At 46.1% G+C, this 18,506-nt stretch overlaps 1 protein-coding gene across 1 annotated transcript; it reads right to left on the bottom strand.

Annotated features, from left to right (window-relative positions):
* Positions 1-2,839: 2,839 nt before the first annotated feature.
* On the bottom strand, positions 2,840-5,621 carry TCL1A (TCL1 family AKT coactivator A). The gene is made up of 3 exons (XM_026515123.2): positions 5,502-5,621; positions 3,322-3,492; positions 2,840-2,896 (listed from the first exon to the last, which is right to left on the bottom strand). The coding sequence occupies exons 1-3, from the start codon at positions 5,619-5,621 to the stop codon at positions 2,840-2,842; spliced, it is 348 nt and encodes a 115-aa protein (XP_026370908.1).
* Positions 5,622-18,506: the final 12,885 nt, after the last annotated feature.

Raw genomic sequence — 18,506 nt, 5'->3', positions numbered from 1 at the left:
TGCATGTCCCAAGCTTCTCGCTGGTTTTTTTCCCAGAATGAGGCTGCGTGAGAGCGGGGCCTGGGTTCGGGTCACCTAGCTGAGTCCACAGGGCCGGTCAGCCGTTTCCCAGACGAGCATCTGGAACAAGGATGGTCCATCTCCTTGGGCTGATGTAACAAAATACCGGACGCCGGTGGCTTAAACAACACACATTTATTTCACAAGGTTCTGGAGGCTGGAAAGTCCAACATCAAGGTGCTGGCGGACCGGGTGTCTGGTGAGGACCTTCTTCCCTGGCCTGAAGACAGCTGTCGTCTCTCTGGGTCCTCACTGGGCCTCGCCTTGGGGGCATGTGTGTGGAGAGCGGCTCTTTCTACTCTTCTGCTTCTTATCAGGGCACTAATCCTATCACGGGGTCCCACCCTCATGACCCCAGGGAACCCTAACCACTTCCCAAAGGCCCCACCTGGAGCCTGGAGGTTAGGGCGTCAACGTATGAATGTGGGCGGAGGGGCGGGGAACACAGCCCCAAACAAGAACTTTCCTCTTCCCAGGCCAGTTCCTAAAATGAGGCAACTGGCTGATCTCTGACATTCTTCCTGCTCTGACGTCCTGATGCTCGGTAAGGCTCTGTCTAGGAACAGCTCCCACACACCAAACTCTCACAGTGGCAAGCCCTGTGTAAGGCAATGGGGTGAAAATCACAAGAGACACAGACCGTGTCCCATGTGGGGTCCCACGTCTAGCTGTCCAGGTAAGACTGGGATCAGAGAACATAAAATAGGAGAAGTGGTACTTTTCTTAGAGGATTCTTATTAGATACTTAGCAATATACATATCATTACCCCCACGGCTCTCTGTGACGAGGGAGCTTCGGACTGCAGTCACACACAAGTGGGGAGGACCAGCACGCCACAGGGGACGGATTCCTTCTCCTGGAGGGCAGCCCTTGGTCGTACCTGAGGCCCTGCTTACCTCCTCAGGTAGAGGGGGGCAGCTCATCTTGCGAAGGAAGCAGGGGGGACGGGGCACCGGGTGGGCTGGGCTGTGACTGCGGGTCAGGGGCAGACAGGAAAGGACTCTGGCTGAGGCTTGGGGAGCTGGGGACAGTTTCACGTGGGGAGAAGGACTCCTGCTGGCACTGGAACTAGACATGTAAGGACAGTGCCTGGTGAGTGCGCCTGCAGGGAGGAGGGACCACACAGAGGGACCTTGACCATGAGGAGTTGCTGACGAAGACTTTCTGAGGTCCCTGTCTCCAAGGGTTCTCAAATCATGCCTCCAAGAACACTGGGGTTCTGAGTATTTGAATTATATACAAGCAAAGAAAAAGAGAAAAGAGAAAAGAAAAAAAGATTTCCGGTCTTATCACCAAAGTAAAAGAAATACACTACATTCACGAGTATTCTTCCCCTTTCCGAATTTCTGATTCGGTGACTGCCTGTTCTTGCTTCTCTCCACTGGAATCCAGGTCACGGACAGAAGCTGGTTCGAGCACAAAGGTAAATGAACTGTTTTACATTTAATCAATCAACATCACAAAGTGTTCACACTACATACAACTTCATAACACCAAGGTGTGTGGGCACCGTTAAAAAGAAGGGGCGCCTTCCACCTCTGTCTCTCTGTACACATGGGCTGCCTGAGGGCGTCCGCAGTGCTCGCTTGCTCGGCCTCCCTCTATCTAGGTCGTGAGCTGTGGACTGGGGACCAGCGGGCTTCTCGGTCCTGCGCACAGATCTGGGCTCCTCTCGGGCCTTCCTGTAACTGGACCAGAGCCTGCCGGGAGGGGGGGGGGGGGCTTTTATAGGCACGGTCAAGCGCAGGCACGCACCACGTGCGACAGCTGGTCCAGAGGCTCTAAGGCCTGGCCCCGGCTCAAGTGAGTGCACCCCATGCCCTTGCAGCCAGAGGCACTCGGAGCTGAGGGGACAGCACGAGAAGCAGCCGCGGGATACGGCGCACGAGGGGCAGAATGGAGAGAGAGGCCGAACACCATCGGGGCCGGAGACAAGAGAGCAGCGGCTACAGCTGGGGCAGCTGGAGGAAGCCGTACCACCCTGCCTCCTCTGCAGTGCCAATCTGTCGGGGGAGGCCGAGGGGGCTGCAGGCAAGCCCCGAAGCCCCGGGGAGGGCTCATCCTCTGCCCCTCGTTCCCTCCCAGCCTGGGGGTGGCGGAGCGGAACATGCAGGGCCAGGAAACGAAGGTGAACGCAAGCGTGAACATTCCCACGCAGGCCAGCAGCGCTTGGACTCCGGCGGCAGGAGGAGACGGGAGCTGGGGGACCTGGGCCCCGAGGCCAAGAGAAGGACAAGAGAAGACAGTCAAAGGCCAAGGGAAGGACGTGGCAGAGGCGTGGGGCAGGGTGGAGGGTGGGCAGGAGCAGAGCTGCTGGGGCGAGTCTGCACGGGGAGCACGGTGGTCACTTCTGGGGGCTGGGGGGGGGGGGGGCCGAGCTGAAGCCTTGTGTCTGAGCCGGGACAGATTACGAATAGAGTGAGCAGCCGGGGGTCGGAACACCGGGGTTTGGAACCCGGCTCTGTGACCTGCACGTCACTGTGCTTCCTCAAAGCTCCTTTCTGTGATCTACGAAATGACGTAATTCCTAGCTCAGCGCCCACAAACCTGTGAGGCACTGTACAGATATGCGCCCCTACCAGGAAGGGGGCTCCCCTCAAAATTATTAGCCCCCAAGGTGCTAAAGGGGAGAGCCTGGACCCCCAGAGCCTGAGACCCTCAGAAGGCAGTGCAGTCGGGGTGGGAGTCAGCACGGCCCTCACGGGGGAAGGGTGTTCCCTCTTTCTGACCTGGTCACTCTGGACTAACGGGTGCTGGGCCCCGAAGCTACTCACCTGGTCACTCGTCCTCCAGGTCTGGCAGCTGCTCGAGGAGCATGTCCTCCTTGCCGCTGAACTGCATGAGAGAAGGGGGTGAGAGGCCGGGGCCCGAGGCGGGGTTGGGGGGGGGTCTCTTTCCGTCCTTCTGTCCCTGGCTCAGGGCCTTCCAGGAGCTTGGAGCAACAGGCAGGAAGCTGCCCGGGGGCGGGGGATTCCAGGAGCCCCTCCTCCCGCCAGCCTTCACCCCCTGACTGCCCAGCGGAGAGGCCCCCCTGTGGCCCAGGAAGCTTCCGTTACACCTGAGAGCGTGGCCTAGGCTGTCACTTCCAACCCTCTCTCTCTCACCCAGCCCTTTAAGAACCTGCGGTGTGAACTCCTTCCCTTGTTTAGCTTTTGGGGCAGAGATGGGGGAACGGATACAGCTCCGAGGCCAGACGTGGGGGCGGAGGGGCAGGGCCACCCAAGATGACCTGACGGCCCCTGGGAGAAGGACACACTTGCCTCGATGTGGTACACTATGCGCCAGAAACTCGAGTCTGAGCCTCGGTATCTTCTTCCAGGGTAGAGCTGCCACATGGAAGGCAATGGGCACGGGGCTAGCAGGCTGGGGCACACGGCCTCCCCCAGGGACACATCCTCCTGACGCATGAGCACCTGAAGGCTACTCTCCGTCTGAAGGGAAGGGAAGACCAGGGCACGCCTTCAGGGCCCAGGGTCCCCAGCGCACAAATCCCCAGAGTCCTTCCCGCCCCCTCAAAGCCCAGCCGGCATCTGAAATGCTGGTGATCACCGTCCCCAGCATCATCCCCGCTTAAGCCATGCACGCCCCTCTCAGGGACGCTGGCGAGGCCAGGATGACTGGCACCCGCAGGTGTCTGGACACCCAGATGGGGCCACACCGGGCCCGTTGCTTCCTGACAGTCCTAAAGCCTGTCCTTGATTCCTCAGCTGCTGTGAGGTTTTCTTTCTTTATTTTGTCCTACAGCCCCTTTTATTTTAACTTTTTTTTTTAAGTAATCTCTATACCCAATGTGGGGCTTGAACCCACAACCCCAAGATCAAGAGTCGCACGCGGAGCCAGCCAGGTGCCCCCACAGAGCCCCACTGAAACACATATCCCCCGCCCCCACAGTCAGCTGAGAGACCACGTTCCCCAGCTCCACCACCGCCCCTCCCCTTCAAAGAGCTAACTTGCTGCCTTGCTGGGCACGTGCCCCCCAATCAGCTCTCGGCACAGCAGCCAGGGTGTGCGTCTAAAAATCGTGTCACTCCCCTGCCTGACACCCTCCGGTGGCTTCTCATGGCAGGCAGAAGGAACTGAAATCTTCCCACTGTCCCCTGCCTCCCTCATTTGCCATCTGTCCTTCACCCACCATCCTGTGCCAGCCACAAAGACCTCCTCGCTATTTCGGGGACATGCCACGTTCCCAGCAATCTCTTGCATCCATGGTCCTCTGCCTGGAACTTCCTCCCCTCGATCTACACAAGGCTCATACCCTTCTTTTAGACAGGTCTCTGCACAAATATATGTCTATAGGGACACATTTCAGCAAAATCCAACTCTGAAATACACATGAAGCACGCATGTCTAAAAGGGAGATTCACAAGGTTTTAAATAAAATGAAGGACAAAAGCACGACAGGCAAGTGCAAATGAATACTCGAGGGGTCTTGCCTGTAGACCCCTCCCCACTCGTGACTGCCTCTCATCCTGCACAACTTACCAGGGGCCTCATCATTTTGCTGTCCTGCACCCCCTGCAGTGCCAGCTTTACGAGTGGCTGGATTTTATCACATTCACTGCAAACCCTCACAGCCCCAAATCGTGCCTGGCATATAAATTAGGCCCTCATGTTGGTTCAATAACTACTTTTCCAAAGTAGAGATCGTTTTTTAAATTTTCTATCTATAAAATAAACTAGAATTGTTAAGAAATAATTCAGATCATCCTGCAAGATCTAAGTGGAAATCACCATTCTTGCTGTGTTCCTATATGCTTTTCTACATCCTTCAACCACTTTGGACTGCTTGTTCATCTTTTTTCTTATTGATTTAAATCAGTCTTTACATATTAGGGATATCGGTCCTTCCAATTACATGGGGGCAAACCGTGCCCCCCAGTCGGCTAGGGGGTTATATTCGTGCATAATTTTATAATGATTACGGTAAATACACGGCTTTGTGGTTTTGGTGGCATGTTTGACAAGATACTCCCTAACCAGAGATTTTAAAAAAGATATTCACATACATTCTTTTCCAACACCTGACTTAAAAAAAAGTAAATATTAAACTCGATTTTTAAAAGAACATATATGTGTACTTAAAAAAGAAATACCAATAAAGATGGTGGTTATGGGCCTGGAATTTCAAGCCTATCACCTACTAGCAGTACTACTTTGGACAGGTTTATAGGTTGTGACTCAGTTTTCTCATCTGTAAAACAGGGACACAGTCACTACCGGTGACTTTTTGCTGTTTGCTGTTCTCTGACATAAACGTCCTACTAGGACATACTTTTATTTTGCTTCCTACTCCGGCTCTTACACCACTGCGTTTCTGGTGAAGTGTGCTCCCCAGACGCCCAGGGGAGGCCCCACATCCCCGAAGCCCGGGGCAGGTCCCCCTGCGTGGCGACCGCGGACGCCCACGCCGCCCGCCCGGCCCGCCCCAGGGCCGCTGTACCTCGATGGTTATGGGCAGCCAGGTGCGCTGGTTCTCGTCCACGTACACGGACCTCTCCCAGATCCACAGGTGGTCCGGGTGCAAGGCTGTGTGCGCCCTGAAGAACGGGAGCTCGCCCATGGCGCCCCGGGCGACTCCGGAGCCGGAGCCGGAGCCGGAGCGGGAGCCTCTGGAACCCACTCGCTGGTGCGCCGGACGTAGGAACCTGACTCTTTATAGCGGGACGCGCGGGCGCCCCCCAGCGGCAGGGCGGGAGGAGGGCTGGGCGCGAGGCCGGGTCTGATCGCAGGTGGTCTTGTGCCCTGGGACCCTGGCCGCGTCTAGGAGAGCAGCCCCCGCCCCATAGACTCGTGGCTTTCTGCAAGCCCCCAGCCACCCAGGTCCCACTCCCCACTGCTGGGGAGGCACCGCTGGCTGTGGTCTTTGGCCTTTCCTCTGTCAGGAGGTGCCGGCGTCCTCCACTCCCTGGGATGCCCACACCCCACTGCCCTGTCCGAGTCAGCCACTGCGTGTGGCTGGTCAAGTCACACCCCAGGCCGGAACATCAGGCGTCTGCTGGGAACTCACAGTCGACGCTGGGCAACCCAGAGCCAGGACCCCCCTCCACGTCTTCTGGGATCAGAAGAGAACCATGCGGAGCCTGAACCAAGCCTGGACTTTCCCAGGTTCACAGCATCACCTTCAGCCTGGGCATGGGGTGTGAGAATCAATTTCCTTGGCCAAGGGCAACTCTTGAAGCTCCAGTCCCCCACCCACACACATTTTCCACGGCTTTGATGATGGTGTGGTCATCTAATGGCTATTGTGAAACACGGTGGTGAAGAAACATGGGTTTTTCCTTTTATAGGCTTTGAATTCATTGGTGAACACATCGTTCAAAATGAATGCTTGAAAAGAATCCCTTCTCTCCACCCCAAGATCAATGGAATTGAAAAGTCCCTGGGTTATATGATCAAACCCACTCTCTGTAAATTACAGCAAATAAGGAAAACAATTTCACTTCATTTTGCAGTATACCACATGCCCATTAAGGCAATTAAGAAAATAAAGTACAATGAGAAACATGTAAACCGAGCTCCGGCCTCATTGCTCAAACATCACCATGGGCAGCAATTCACCTTCCAGCTCTTTCCTGTCTCGCCGACCAGGCACTAAGAGAATACTTGGTGATCTTTTGCAATATCACAAAAGTGAAAATGAGCTTAACCCAGATCCCCTGACAGCAAAGGTATGTATTTGTTTCTCTGCCTATCCGGACAACCTAATTCCCAAGAAAGTGCAGAGGTGGCCTACGGTAATAGAGATATAATTGGATTTACCAGGAACACAAAATAGAAGACAAAAGCCAAGCCAAGTGGGGAGTGAAGGAGGCAGACATGAGCCTAGCAAACCTCCTTCCCAGGGCAGCCCCTGGTGGTGCTAGTATTTAATATTCAGACTTGGGGCATTCAGGCTGATTTCCCTGTAGATCGTTCTTAAGTCCAGACCCAGATAGCCACTGGGAGCAAGATAATATGGTATTATGTCTGCTGGGGAAGTCTCAGCCCAGTCTTGAGCTTTGGGTCAAAAATGGTGACAAATCCAGCTTCAACAGTGTGGCAAGGGAAGGGGGCACCTAGGAGCCAGTGTGGCCACTGACCCAGCCATGTCTATGGCTCCAGGACACAGAATGCCACTGAGATGCCAATTGCATTACTTCTCCTGCTTTTGGAAGAGGCCACAGAAGGAACAAATGATGGAGCAAGAATCAGACTCCCTTGGCTGGATATGCTTTTGAATGTTCTGGGAATATATATGATCCTTTCACCCTCGACCCCCTTTCAAAGAGCAATATATGCGTTCAGCATCCCGTGAGGGCGCCTTCATATTAAGCAAGAGCGTATGTCATTCTTGTGTAGATGTAGAAAATCATTTGAGAAGGGGTTCCAAAGCATGAAAGTGGCGTAAGATGACTGAGGAGTGCATAGGGCAGCTTCTTGGGGCCCTCGAGCCCTCTTTATGGGAATCCCACGACAAAGGAATAGCTCCTGTGCGGTCGCAGGGACAGGCAAGCCCGCAAGCCTCTCCAGCATGTTACCTGCCACATCTTAGGGCTTGAAGGTCAGTGGGCCTAGCTTTAGAGTCATATATACTCCTTTCTGACTCTCCTTTATTTGTCTACAAGCTCCCCGGGGATAATCAAGTGGCGTTTTGTTGTTGTTTTGTTTTGTTTTTTAAACATAGAATCCTTAACTGATGCTTTCGTGTTCTGGCTCTGGATCCCGTTTCGACTCTGCCTCTATCACCCGTGAACATGGCAAATCCTTTGCCATCGTGGCCTCATTGCCACACTTGCGTGATGAATGGGCCCCGGTAGGTGCCCTCGAAGCCCATTCTAACGCAACAGTCCGTGATCCTTTGATAAAGTTGTCTAGTGGGAGGTTAAGAATGGTTTAAAGCAGAGTGGTTCTGGATGTGAAGGACCACAGTGGAATTCGTTTTTCAGGAGTGAGGAGGCCATCTTCTTGGTTGGGTCCCAAGGAAGAGCCTTGGGGGTGAGTCACGACCATCGGTAGGGTCTAGAGCCTTGCCATGTAAGTGCGGTCCCCGGTTCAGCTATAGCTCAAGCCTTTCCCAGCTCAGCTGGGTGAGAATCTGCATTTCAGCCAGATCCCCAGAGGGCTGGTGGGCACGTTAACATTGGTTTACAGGGGGAGGAACAAGAGGGAGAGACGGTGGGTGTCTCATTCACCACTTCCCTCTAGAGGTCTCTGTGACACAAACCTTGGATGTATGTCTCTGCATCATTTAGTCGTAGGCTCTCTTATTTTCTGTCAAAAATCACTTCTAATATAAAAAACCGTTCTCCTTTTAAAATCCTGGTCATCAGGGGTGCCTGGGTGGCACAGCAGTTGGGCGTCTGCCTTCGGCTCAGGGCGTGATCCCGGCGTTACGGGATCAAGCCCCACATCAGGCTCCTCCGCTGGGAGCCTGCTTCTTCCTCTCCCACTCCCCCTGCTTGTGTTCCCTCTCTCGCTGGCTGTCTCTCTCTGTCTAATAAATAAATAAATCTTAAAAAAAAAAAAAAATCCTGGTCATCAGTGTCATCCCAACCATTGGGCAATGACCAGCACATTGTAAAGAAACTACTTACTGCTACTTACGTGTAGGCCAACAATGAACGGCCCCAAACCACTAAGCCAGTGGATGCAACCCTCACGGCTTATTAGAATCACCTGTGATGCTTTTGTAACATACCTGTGTCTGGACATCACCCCTGACCATTTAGACTAGAATCTCTGAGACTGAGGCTTTAAGTGTTCCTCCTTCCTTCCTTCCTTCCTTCCTTCCTTCCTTCCTTCCTTCCTTCCTTCCTTCCTTCCTTCCTTCCTTCCTTCCTTTCCCAAAGGATTTTTCAGGCGATTCCAATGTGCAGTGAGGATTAAGAACTGCTTCTCTGAGATTGAGCGACTGTTTTTGAGGTGTGAACAAGATTTATAAAACTAAATAACCATGAGAATGTTAAAGCTATTCTTTCTGCCATCAATTCTCACTGTAAACCTCTCCAAAGCACGCACGTGACTTGATACGTAGATGTTAAGACATTCGTGTTAGACGCCTAGAGTGGGTTTTGTTTGTTCCAACAGCTGGGCCATGTTTTAGGTAGTTAAGCCTGATGATCAAGTGAGCCCAGGAGAAAAGGGATGGCATGGCCTTTCTCCGAAGGGATGAAATTTTATCTGTAGATTAATGGAGAGTGTGGGTCAAGGATTTTTCAAGTGGAACTCTGGAAGGGATCATAGCCTTATCCACTGCATGGCTACTATCTCTCTCTTCAAACTTCACGGAATTTTCTTTATGTTTTAAACATTTTTCAAACTTTAAGGTGTGTATGGGGATCTTGTTAAAATGATTCTAATTCAGTAGGATTGGGTTGAGACTCGGCATTTTTAACAAGGTCCAAGGTGAGCCTGAGGCTGGTGGTCTGTGAACCACCTCTGAGCAGCAAGGCCCTGTACTAACCCAATGCACACACCACACAGATGAAAAGACACCCATAGCCCTGACTCAGAATGCACCGAAGATTTGACCCTGACAAGCTGGGGGAGTGGGCAGCCTGTAGTGGAATTTCAGTGGACACTTTGAGCTAGAAATGAGGCATCCATTTGCCCTGATGAGTTAAAGTTTACCTAAGTTTGTATCAGAAAAATTTCTGATTATTCCATACTTTGGGTATTATGCCCACAGTATAGCTGGTCCTACATATCAGCTTGTTTCTGGTTCTTCTACCTTCAATTATTCTTTAATTTAATTTGATCGTATTAATTGGACCTCAGAAAAATATTTCACCGATCTCTTCATTCCTTCTAGAAAACTGGCTCACAATCCTCATGCTTCTAACATATATAAGCTGAGATAAATAGATTTACTAGGTACTGCTTTCAGCTTCCACACTGAAAATTTCCTCTATACCATTTATCTGATAGCTCTTGAGCTGGATTTTCAATTTCAGTATATTTTATTTTTTTTCCAAGAAAGTATTCTTATATTCTTCAGATGAATACCTACAAGTAGGATTGCTGGATTATATGCTGGTTGTATTTTCAATATTTATTTTTTATTATTAATACATTTCTTTTTTTTAGATTTATATATATTAAATTTCTCTATAATTAACATACAATGTTATATTAGTTTCAGATGTACAATATAGTGATTTAACAATTCCATACGTTACGCAGTGCCCATCACAATAAGTGGACTCTTCAGCTCCTTCACCTGTTTCACCTATCCCCCTGCCCAGCCCTCCTCTAGTAACCATCAGTTTGTTCTCTATAGTTAAGATTCTGCTTTTTTGTCTCTTTGTTTCTTTGTTTTGTTTCTTAAATTCCACATATGCATGTAATTATATGGTATTTGTCTTTCTCTGTGTATTTCACTTAGCATTATACCCTCTAGTTCCTTCCATGTTGTTGCAAATGGCAAGATTTTATTCTTTTTTATGGCTGAGTAATATTCCATTGCACATATAGACCACATATTCTTTATCCATTCATCTATCGATGGACAGTTGGGTGCTTCCAAAATTTGGCTGTTGTAAGTAATGCTGCAATAAACATTGGAGTACATATATCTTTTCAAATTAGTGTTTTCTTATTCTCTGGGTAAATACCCAGCAGTGTGATTCCTGGATCATATAGTAATTCTTTGATTTTTTGAGGAAACTCCTTACTGTTTTCTACAATGGATGCACCAGGTTGCCTTCCCACCAATGGTGCATGAGGGTTCTTTTTTCTCCACATGCTTGCCAACACTTGTTATGCCTTGTCTTCTTGATAACAGCCGTTCTATTAGGTGTGATGTGGTAGCTCATTACGGTTTTGATTTGTATTTCCCTGATGATGAGGGATGTTGAGCATCATTTCATGTGTCTGTTAGCCATTGGGGTGTCTTTGGAGAAACGTCTGTCCATGTCTTCTGCCCATATTTTAATTGGATTAGTTGTGGGGTTTTTTGTTGTTGTTGTTGTTGTTGTTGTTTTAAAGATTTTATTTATTTATTCGACAGAGATAGAGACAGCCAGCGAGAGAGGGAACACAAGCACGGGGAGTGGGAGAGAAAGAAGCAGGCTCATAGCGGAGGAGCCTGATGTGGGGCTCAATCCCATAACGCTGGGAGCCGAAGGCAGACGCTTAACGCCCTGAGCCGAAGGCAGACGCTTAACGATGGAGCCACCCAGGTGCCCCTATTTGTGTTTTTTTAAATGTATGTTGAGTTCTATCAGTTCTTTATATATTTTGGATACCAATCCTTTATCAGATATGTCACTTGCAAATGTCTTCTCCCATCAGTAGGTTGTCTTTTGGTTTTGTTGATTGTTTCCTATGCTGTGCTGACTTTTTGTTTTGATGTAGTCCCAATAGTTTATTTTTACTTTTGTTTCCTTTGCCTCAGGAGGCATATCCAGAAAATGTTGCTATGGCCAATGTCAGAGAGATTACCACCTATGCTCTCTTCCAGGATTTTTATGGTTTCAGGTCTTACATTTTGGTCTTTAATCCTTTTTGAGTTTATTTTTGTGTATGGTGTAAGAAAGTGGTCCAGTTTCATTCTTTTTCATATAGCTGTTCAGGTTTCCCGACATCTTTTGTTGAAGAGACTTTTCCCCATAGGATAATCTTGCCTCCTTTAGAGAAGATTAATTGAACATGTGATCATGAGCTTATTTCTGGGGTTTCTATTCTGTTCTGTTGATCTATGTGTCTATTTTTGTGCCCATACCATACCGTTTTGATTACTACAGTTTTGTAGTATATCTTGAAATCTGGGATTGTGATACCTCTAGTTTTGTTTTTCCTTTTCAGGATTGCTTTGGCTATTTGGGGTCTGTTGTGGTTCCATACAAATTTTAGGATTGTTTGTTCTACTTCTGTGAAAAATACTGTTGGTATTTTGATAGGGATTGCATTAAATGTATAGATTGCTTTGGGTAGTGTGGATATTTTAACAATATTTGTTCTCCTAGTACATGAGTGTGGAATATATTTCCATTTGTTTGTGTCCTCTTCAATTTCTTTCATCAATCTTTTATAGTTTTCGGAGTAGAGATCTTTCATCTCCTTAGTTCAGTTTGTTTCTACGTATTTTATTATTTTTGGTATAATAATAAATGAGACTGTTTCTTAATCTCTCTTTTTCTTATTTCATTAGTAGTGTATAAAAATGCAATGGATTTCTATATATTGATTTTGTATCCTGTGACCTTACTGAATTTATTTATCAGTTCTAGTAGTTTTTTCAGTGGACTCTTTAGGGTTTTCTGTAGATTGTCTCACACCATCTGCAAATAGTGAGAGTTTTACATCTTCCTTACTAATGTGGATACATTTTATTTCATTTTATTGTCTGATTGCTGTGGCTAGGATTGCTAGTGGTGAAGTGATGAGAGTGGACATCCTTGTCTTATTCCTGACGTTAGGGGAAAAGCTCTATTTTTCACCATTGAATGTTAGCTGTGGGTTTTTCATATAAGGCCTTTATTATGTTGAGGTATGTTCCCTCTAAACCTTCTTCGTTGAGGGTTTTTATCATGAATGGAGGTTGTACTTTATCAAATGCTTTTTCTGTGTCTATTGAAATGATCATATAGTTCTTATCCTTTCTCTTGTTGATGTGATGTATCACATTAATTGATTTGCAAATATTGAACCACCCTTGCATCCCAGGAATAAATCCCCTTTGATCATGGTAAATGAGTTTTTTTAACCTATTGTTGGATTTAGTTTGCTAATATCAATTTTAGGGTCTTTTAAAAAGGATTCTGTCAATATCATGTGGAACTTATTTTTATATACGAGGTATACGAGTATTATTATACTATATTCTAATACGTATATTTTGTATCCTAGGTCATAATCCAGTTGTATGTTAACTTTTCCAAATATTTAGCCAATTTCCCTGCATAATTTTTCCTTTGACACAAGATTTCTGACACTACCAATATTGAATACCAAGTTCCCATGTAGACATGAGTCTGTTTCTGGGCTCTGTCTGTTACTATGGTAAAACCACACTTAACAAAGTTATGAATTTGAACTTGAAATACTTGGTGGGATATGTCCTCCCTCTTTGTTCTTTTTCAAAATTGAACTTTCACATCTCTGAATTTTTCTTACTACTTTTGGGATTTGTATTGGTATTTCATTGAATTTGTAAGGCTGAGGAAAACCTCTTCTGTTATTTAATAACATTTTTTAATATCCTCCATAAGGTATTACATATTTTATTCACCTTACTTTGAGATATTTTATATCTTTGTTGCTTTTGTGAATGGTATGTTTTAATGCTACTTTCTGGCATAAAATTTGAGTGTTGACTTTGCCTGTAACATCCTTGCTAAACTCTCATATTAGTTTTGATGGTTGGTTTACCGGCAAATGATAGTTTTTTTTTTTTTTTCACCCTTCCTTTCCAATCCTATGCCTCCCTAGGTCAGTCTATCCCCCTCTCTCTCTTTCTTTCTCTGTCTCCAATTCTTTTTGTCTCGTTAACGTTTAGTGTTTGTCAAAATATGTGAAACAACAGGAATGGGTGATGGCAGGCATTCCTTTCTTGTTCCTGTCTTTAATAAAATTCTTCTGAAGTTTAACCCGTAAGCAGGATGTTTCGTGAAAGTTTTGGTAGATAAGCTTTATTGGTTAAAAAAAGGTCCTACCATTCATTCTTCGTTCTTAAGCTCTTTACTGTATGTGTTGAATGCTGTTGGGTGCCTTTTCTATTGAAAAGCTCGACAGCTGTGGTGAAGCACATCCTGCAGGTCCCCTACCCAGCACTCGCCTCCCTCTTCCTCCTTGCTGCAGAACCCCCACTTTTGCAGGGCTCTACCTCTAACCTCTTTATGTAACTGAGAATAAGCACGACCCAGCTGATGAAGAAGGCCTGATTTCTCTAAGACAGTGCTTGTTTTGGGGTGGCCACATGCCTCTGTTCTGGCACATGAGACCTCCATTGGTTTTTCTTTAGAGCTCAAAAGTCCTTGGCTATTGTTTCTTCAAATATTATCTTTCATTCTCTTTATTTTCTTTGATTTTTCTTTTGTTTTCTTTTTTTTTTTCCAACCAAAGGAGAAAAAGCAGTGCAGCATGCTTGCAAGGCAGTACTGTCTAAGTGATGTGGGAGTAACGTGATGGGCATTCCCAAGCCCAGAGATGGTTATGCCTAGTGGGAGGGGAGAGTGGGAATGGGTTGGTGGCCATTCATGAAAGGATTAGCCAGAATTTTACAGCACAAGCATTTGTTCTAGCTGACATGAAGAGCTCCCCACCATCCCCTATACTGACCACCCCTGGTTAAGGGAAAAATGACATCTAACCTCTGGGAGATTGGTAATCAGGATAGGAGTTGGGGCAGTAGAGGGAGGAAGAGGGAGTCCATAAATAAGCAGAAGACTCCTACCCACTGGACACCCAGCCAAACTTCTTATCTCTGGAAAGGAGGAGAAATATGCCCCATAGAAGTTCTTCCCATCCCCCAGATAGATTCCAAAGCCAGGACAGCTGGAACTCCTACAGAGGAGCACCACATCCTAGATGAACTCACAGAAAGGAATCACAGGAGGATGGAAGAACACACACAGCACAAAAGAGAGGCAATAGACAGAAGAACTTACACCCGAGGGAATAGAGCTATTAGGGCAGTCAGAGCAGGTATTTCAAACAAGCATAATTGATATGCCCACAGAAAGTAAGATAATGTCTTATGGCAATGTCACAAGCGTAAGTGGTTATTTTTAAAAAATCATCTCCTGGAGATGCAGTCCTGTAGGGACACATGCACAGCCTCTGGAATCAGGTTGCCTGGATCTACATTCCGTCAGCCATTTATCAGGTCTGTTACCTTGGGCAAGTCACTCGCCTTCTCTGTGCTGTGAGTTTGTAAGATGGGGATAATAATATCCCATCTATTCCATAGGGTTTTCTTGAGGATTAAATAGCCAATATTTGTGAAGTGTTTAGAATAGCACCTGACATACAGTTAAGTACTCAATTCATGTTTGTTCTTATTATCTTGGAAACAAAAATAATGCAATTTTGAAACAAAAGACAGAAGATATGTTGAATAGCCCAGAAACCTGGAAGTTATCTGGGACTCTTCCTTGATGTGCCAGCACTGGATAGAAAGGTGGAAGGTGTGAAGTTAAGAGATGTGGAGGATAAATCCATACCTATCAGGGTCATATTAGAAGAATTCCAGCAGCAGAGAAAAGAGAATAAAAGGGAGGAAATATTTGAATGAATAACTGAGAAATTCCCAGAACTAAAGAAGATTGATGTTATCAGAATAGAAAAAATAAGGGGAAAGATAGATAAACACACCGTAATAAAATGTCAAGGAGAAAAGTTTTAAAAATTCTGTCAACGAGAAAAAAGATCAGAGATTTCAATGCACATAGATTTCTCATCGACTGCAATACAAATGTCTCCATACTGCATTTGAACTAGAATTATATATCCAGCTAAACTATCATTCAACTGTGAGGATGAAATGTGAGCAACCTTCACTCCCCAGACCCTATCTGGCACATAGAGGCAGCTCTTTAGGACAAGGGGAAAACTCCAGAAGAAATAAATGAGATACAAGCCACAATGAAAGATTATCAACAGCAATAGCAACAACAATATTGTCTAAAGTAGTTTTACTTTTTTTTTTTAATTTGGAAATAAAATTCTAGATGTCAACATGGAATGGAAATGGGGTCAAAAGAATGAAGAAATGTAAGTAAATTCCAAAGTTCTTTTCTTTTTTTTTCTTAATTTTTTTTTTACCTTTTTTTAAAATTAAGTAATCTCTACCCCCAACATGGGGTTCGAGCTCATGACCCTGAGATCAAGAGTTGCCTGCTCCATGGACTGAGCCAGCCAGGCACCCCCACAACAAGGTTCATTTCTTTAAGGGGAGAATAAATAAACTGATTAACTTTAGATGTTATGGTATGGAAAAAAAATGCCTTTAAATGTAAGTTTAGGGAACCAATAGAAGGTTAAAAACAGGATGGAAAGAGCTATCTGTTTTTGGATGGATAAGATGTAGATAGTCTGAACAATATTTCAGCTGAAAACAATGAAAATTCTAGATAAAACACGTCTCAAAGATCTTTTAAAGGCATCACTGAACTGACAAGAAAGTAATAAATCAGAGGCTAAAGCGAGTGAGAGCAGAAACCCAAAGAGGTAATGGACCAGCCGAGCAGTTTACACCCTTGGGACCTGTGCTAAAGCCTAGTGACCTTGAGCTTCCAATTTACTTTTGGACATTTCTTAGACAGCAGTACACTTCATAAATGTTTATTTACTATTAGATCTTATATGTTTTTCTCCTTCCTGGTTTCCCTTCTTGATGGCGTGCTTCCTCTAAGAACACATTTATGGAGGCATCTGTATGGTAAATTTCCACGGATGTGCTGTCTGATACGTAGCCACTATTCCCACGTGGTTACTGAGCACTTGGAAATGTGGCTAGTCTATACTGAGGTGTGCTGTGATATAAAGTACACACTGGATTTGAAAGTCGCAATACACACAGGTGCACGCACACGCACACACATAATGCAGTGTTACCCTGGCCCCCAAATGTGCCAGCTTCCTTCATTGCACTTTGCAAATGCTTGCTCTTAATCTTTGTCAACAAAGAGTCATGAATTTCTTGGGACTCTGTGGGTGTGATATGCAAGCAGATGGGCTCTGAGTAGGGCCTGAGAGGCTTTTCTAAGAACAGAAACATGAGCTGTCACCTGTAGGTGTTGTGTTATCCAGAAACTGCACAGAATGCTTTTCACTAACTCTCTAGTTCTGGGAAATCTTCTGGATAATTGAGGCTGCTCAAGGGAGCTCTGGGCAGGGGGGATGTCACAGACCCTCTCCATAGAAAAGGACACGACTTTTACATTTAACAAAGAAGTTGCGATCAGGATAAGTAGAGGGGAACTTGGGTACTCACCACAGCTGGACTGCCTTATGAGTAGTACCGATTTTATTTTGCATCTACCTTCTTATTTTTGTTTTTATTCTATTTTTCCATTCACTTGTGCTTCCACTCAATCAAACATTTCACCCATTGCAAATAAAGAAAAAACAAACTAAAAAGATCCTTCAGTGAATCAAAACACCATTTGGTCACATTAGGAAAACATCTTTCCTAATCAGAAGAGAGCATTCCATCAGGTCAGCTCTTTCTTTGATTAATTCGGAGAAAGTAGCCCAGTCACCTAGATGGAACATCAGGGACCGCTGGGGCTTGTTTGACTCCACTCAGGATCTGGGATGAATGCTGGAAGGAGTAGGTGTGGGGCTGGGTTGGTGTGTTAGTTAATTTTGTGTGCCAGCATGACTGGGACAAGGGATGTCCAGAGAGTTATTTAGATATTATTTCTGAGTGTGTCTTGAGGATGTTTCCTGAAGAGATTAGCATCTGAGTTGGTGAGATGCATAAAGCAGTTGTTCCTGCCCAATGTGGGTGGGCATCATTTAATCTGTTGAGGACGTGAGTAGACCAAAATGATAGACGAATGTTGAATGTGCTCTCTGCCTGACAGCTTGAGCTGAGACACCGGTCTCCTGCCCTCAGGTCTTCAGATCTGGACTAGAGTCAACACCATTGGCTTTCTGGCTCTCAAGACTTCAAACTATGTCACTATCTTTCCTGGGTCTCCAGCTTGCAAACTGCAACTCATGGGACTTCTTAGTGCCATAATTGTGTGAGCCAGTTCCTCAAAATAAATCTCTTTATCTATCTCTGTTTATGTCTCTATGTCTCTATGTCTCTATGTCTCTATGTCTCTATCTATCTATCTATCTATCTATCTATCTATCATCTATCTATCTATCATCTATCTATCATCTATCTATCATCTCCTATTGGTTCTGCCTTTCTGAGAACCTTGGCTAACACCAATGTAACGTTGTGGGGTGGGAGTGGGATGCAGGGGTTCAACACTCAGGTGCACTTGGGCAGGAGGCATGCTGGGATCTGGAAACGTAGACCTGCAAGGATGGAAGCTGAGACCAAGCCAGATGTTTCCCGTTGCTGAGGCCACCAGGTGGTACACTGAATAGATGCAATGAAATGGAGCTGGGACGATCAGCCAAGATTACACTAGAGTCATAAACATGGGTTTTAAGCACGTTATTATTAAAGGGTGTAACTGCAGAGACGACTTCCTGGAAGGTTCCTTAACTTTGGGAAAGTGGAACAAAAATAGCAACATTATTTATTTGCGTTGCTGGGAAATGAGCCGGAGATTGTTTGCAACCTGAAATTCGAGATTAGGCGTTAGGGTCCTGGAAATGTCTGCAAAGGTGTGTTCATATGGAAATACATGACTTTCTTTTGGAAAGAATGTCCAAAGCTCTAAAAATTACCGATTATGTGATCTATTTTTTTTGATAGCTAATGTTTTTCCCTCTCCTTTTTGACAACATAGAAATATCATTTTGCGGGGAGGGAAATTATCTCCCTCCAGAGTATGAC

This window comes from Ursus arctos, unplaced genomic scaffold (genome assembly GCF_023065955.2).
Source record: "Ursus arctos isolate Adak ecotype North America unplaced genomic scaffold, UrsArc2.0 scaffold_25, whole genome shotgun sequence".
Taxonomy (NCBI): Eukaryota; Metazoa; Chordata; class Mammalia; order Carnivora; family Ursidae; genus Ursus; species Ursus arctos.
The sequence above is the reverse complement of the archived record's forward strand: the minus strand, read 5'-3'. Positions and strand labels throughout refer to the sequence as shown.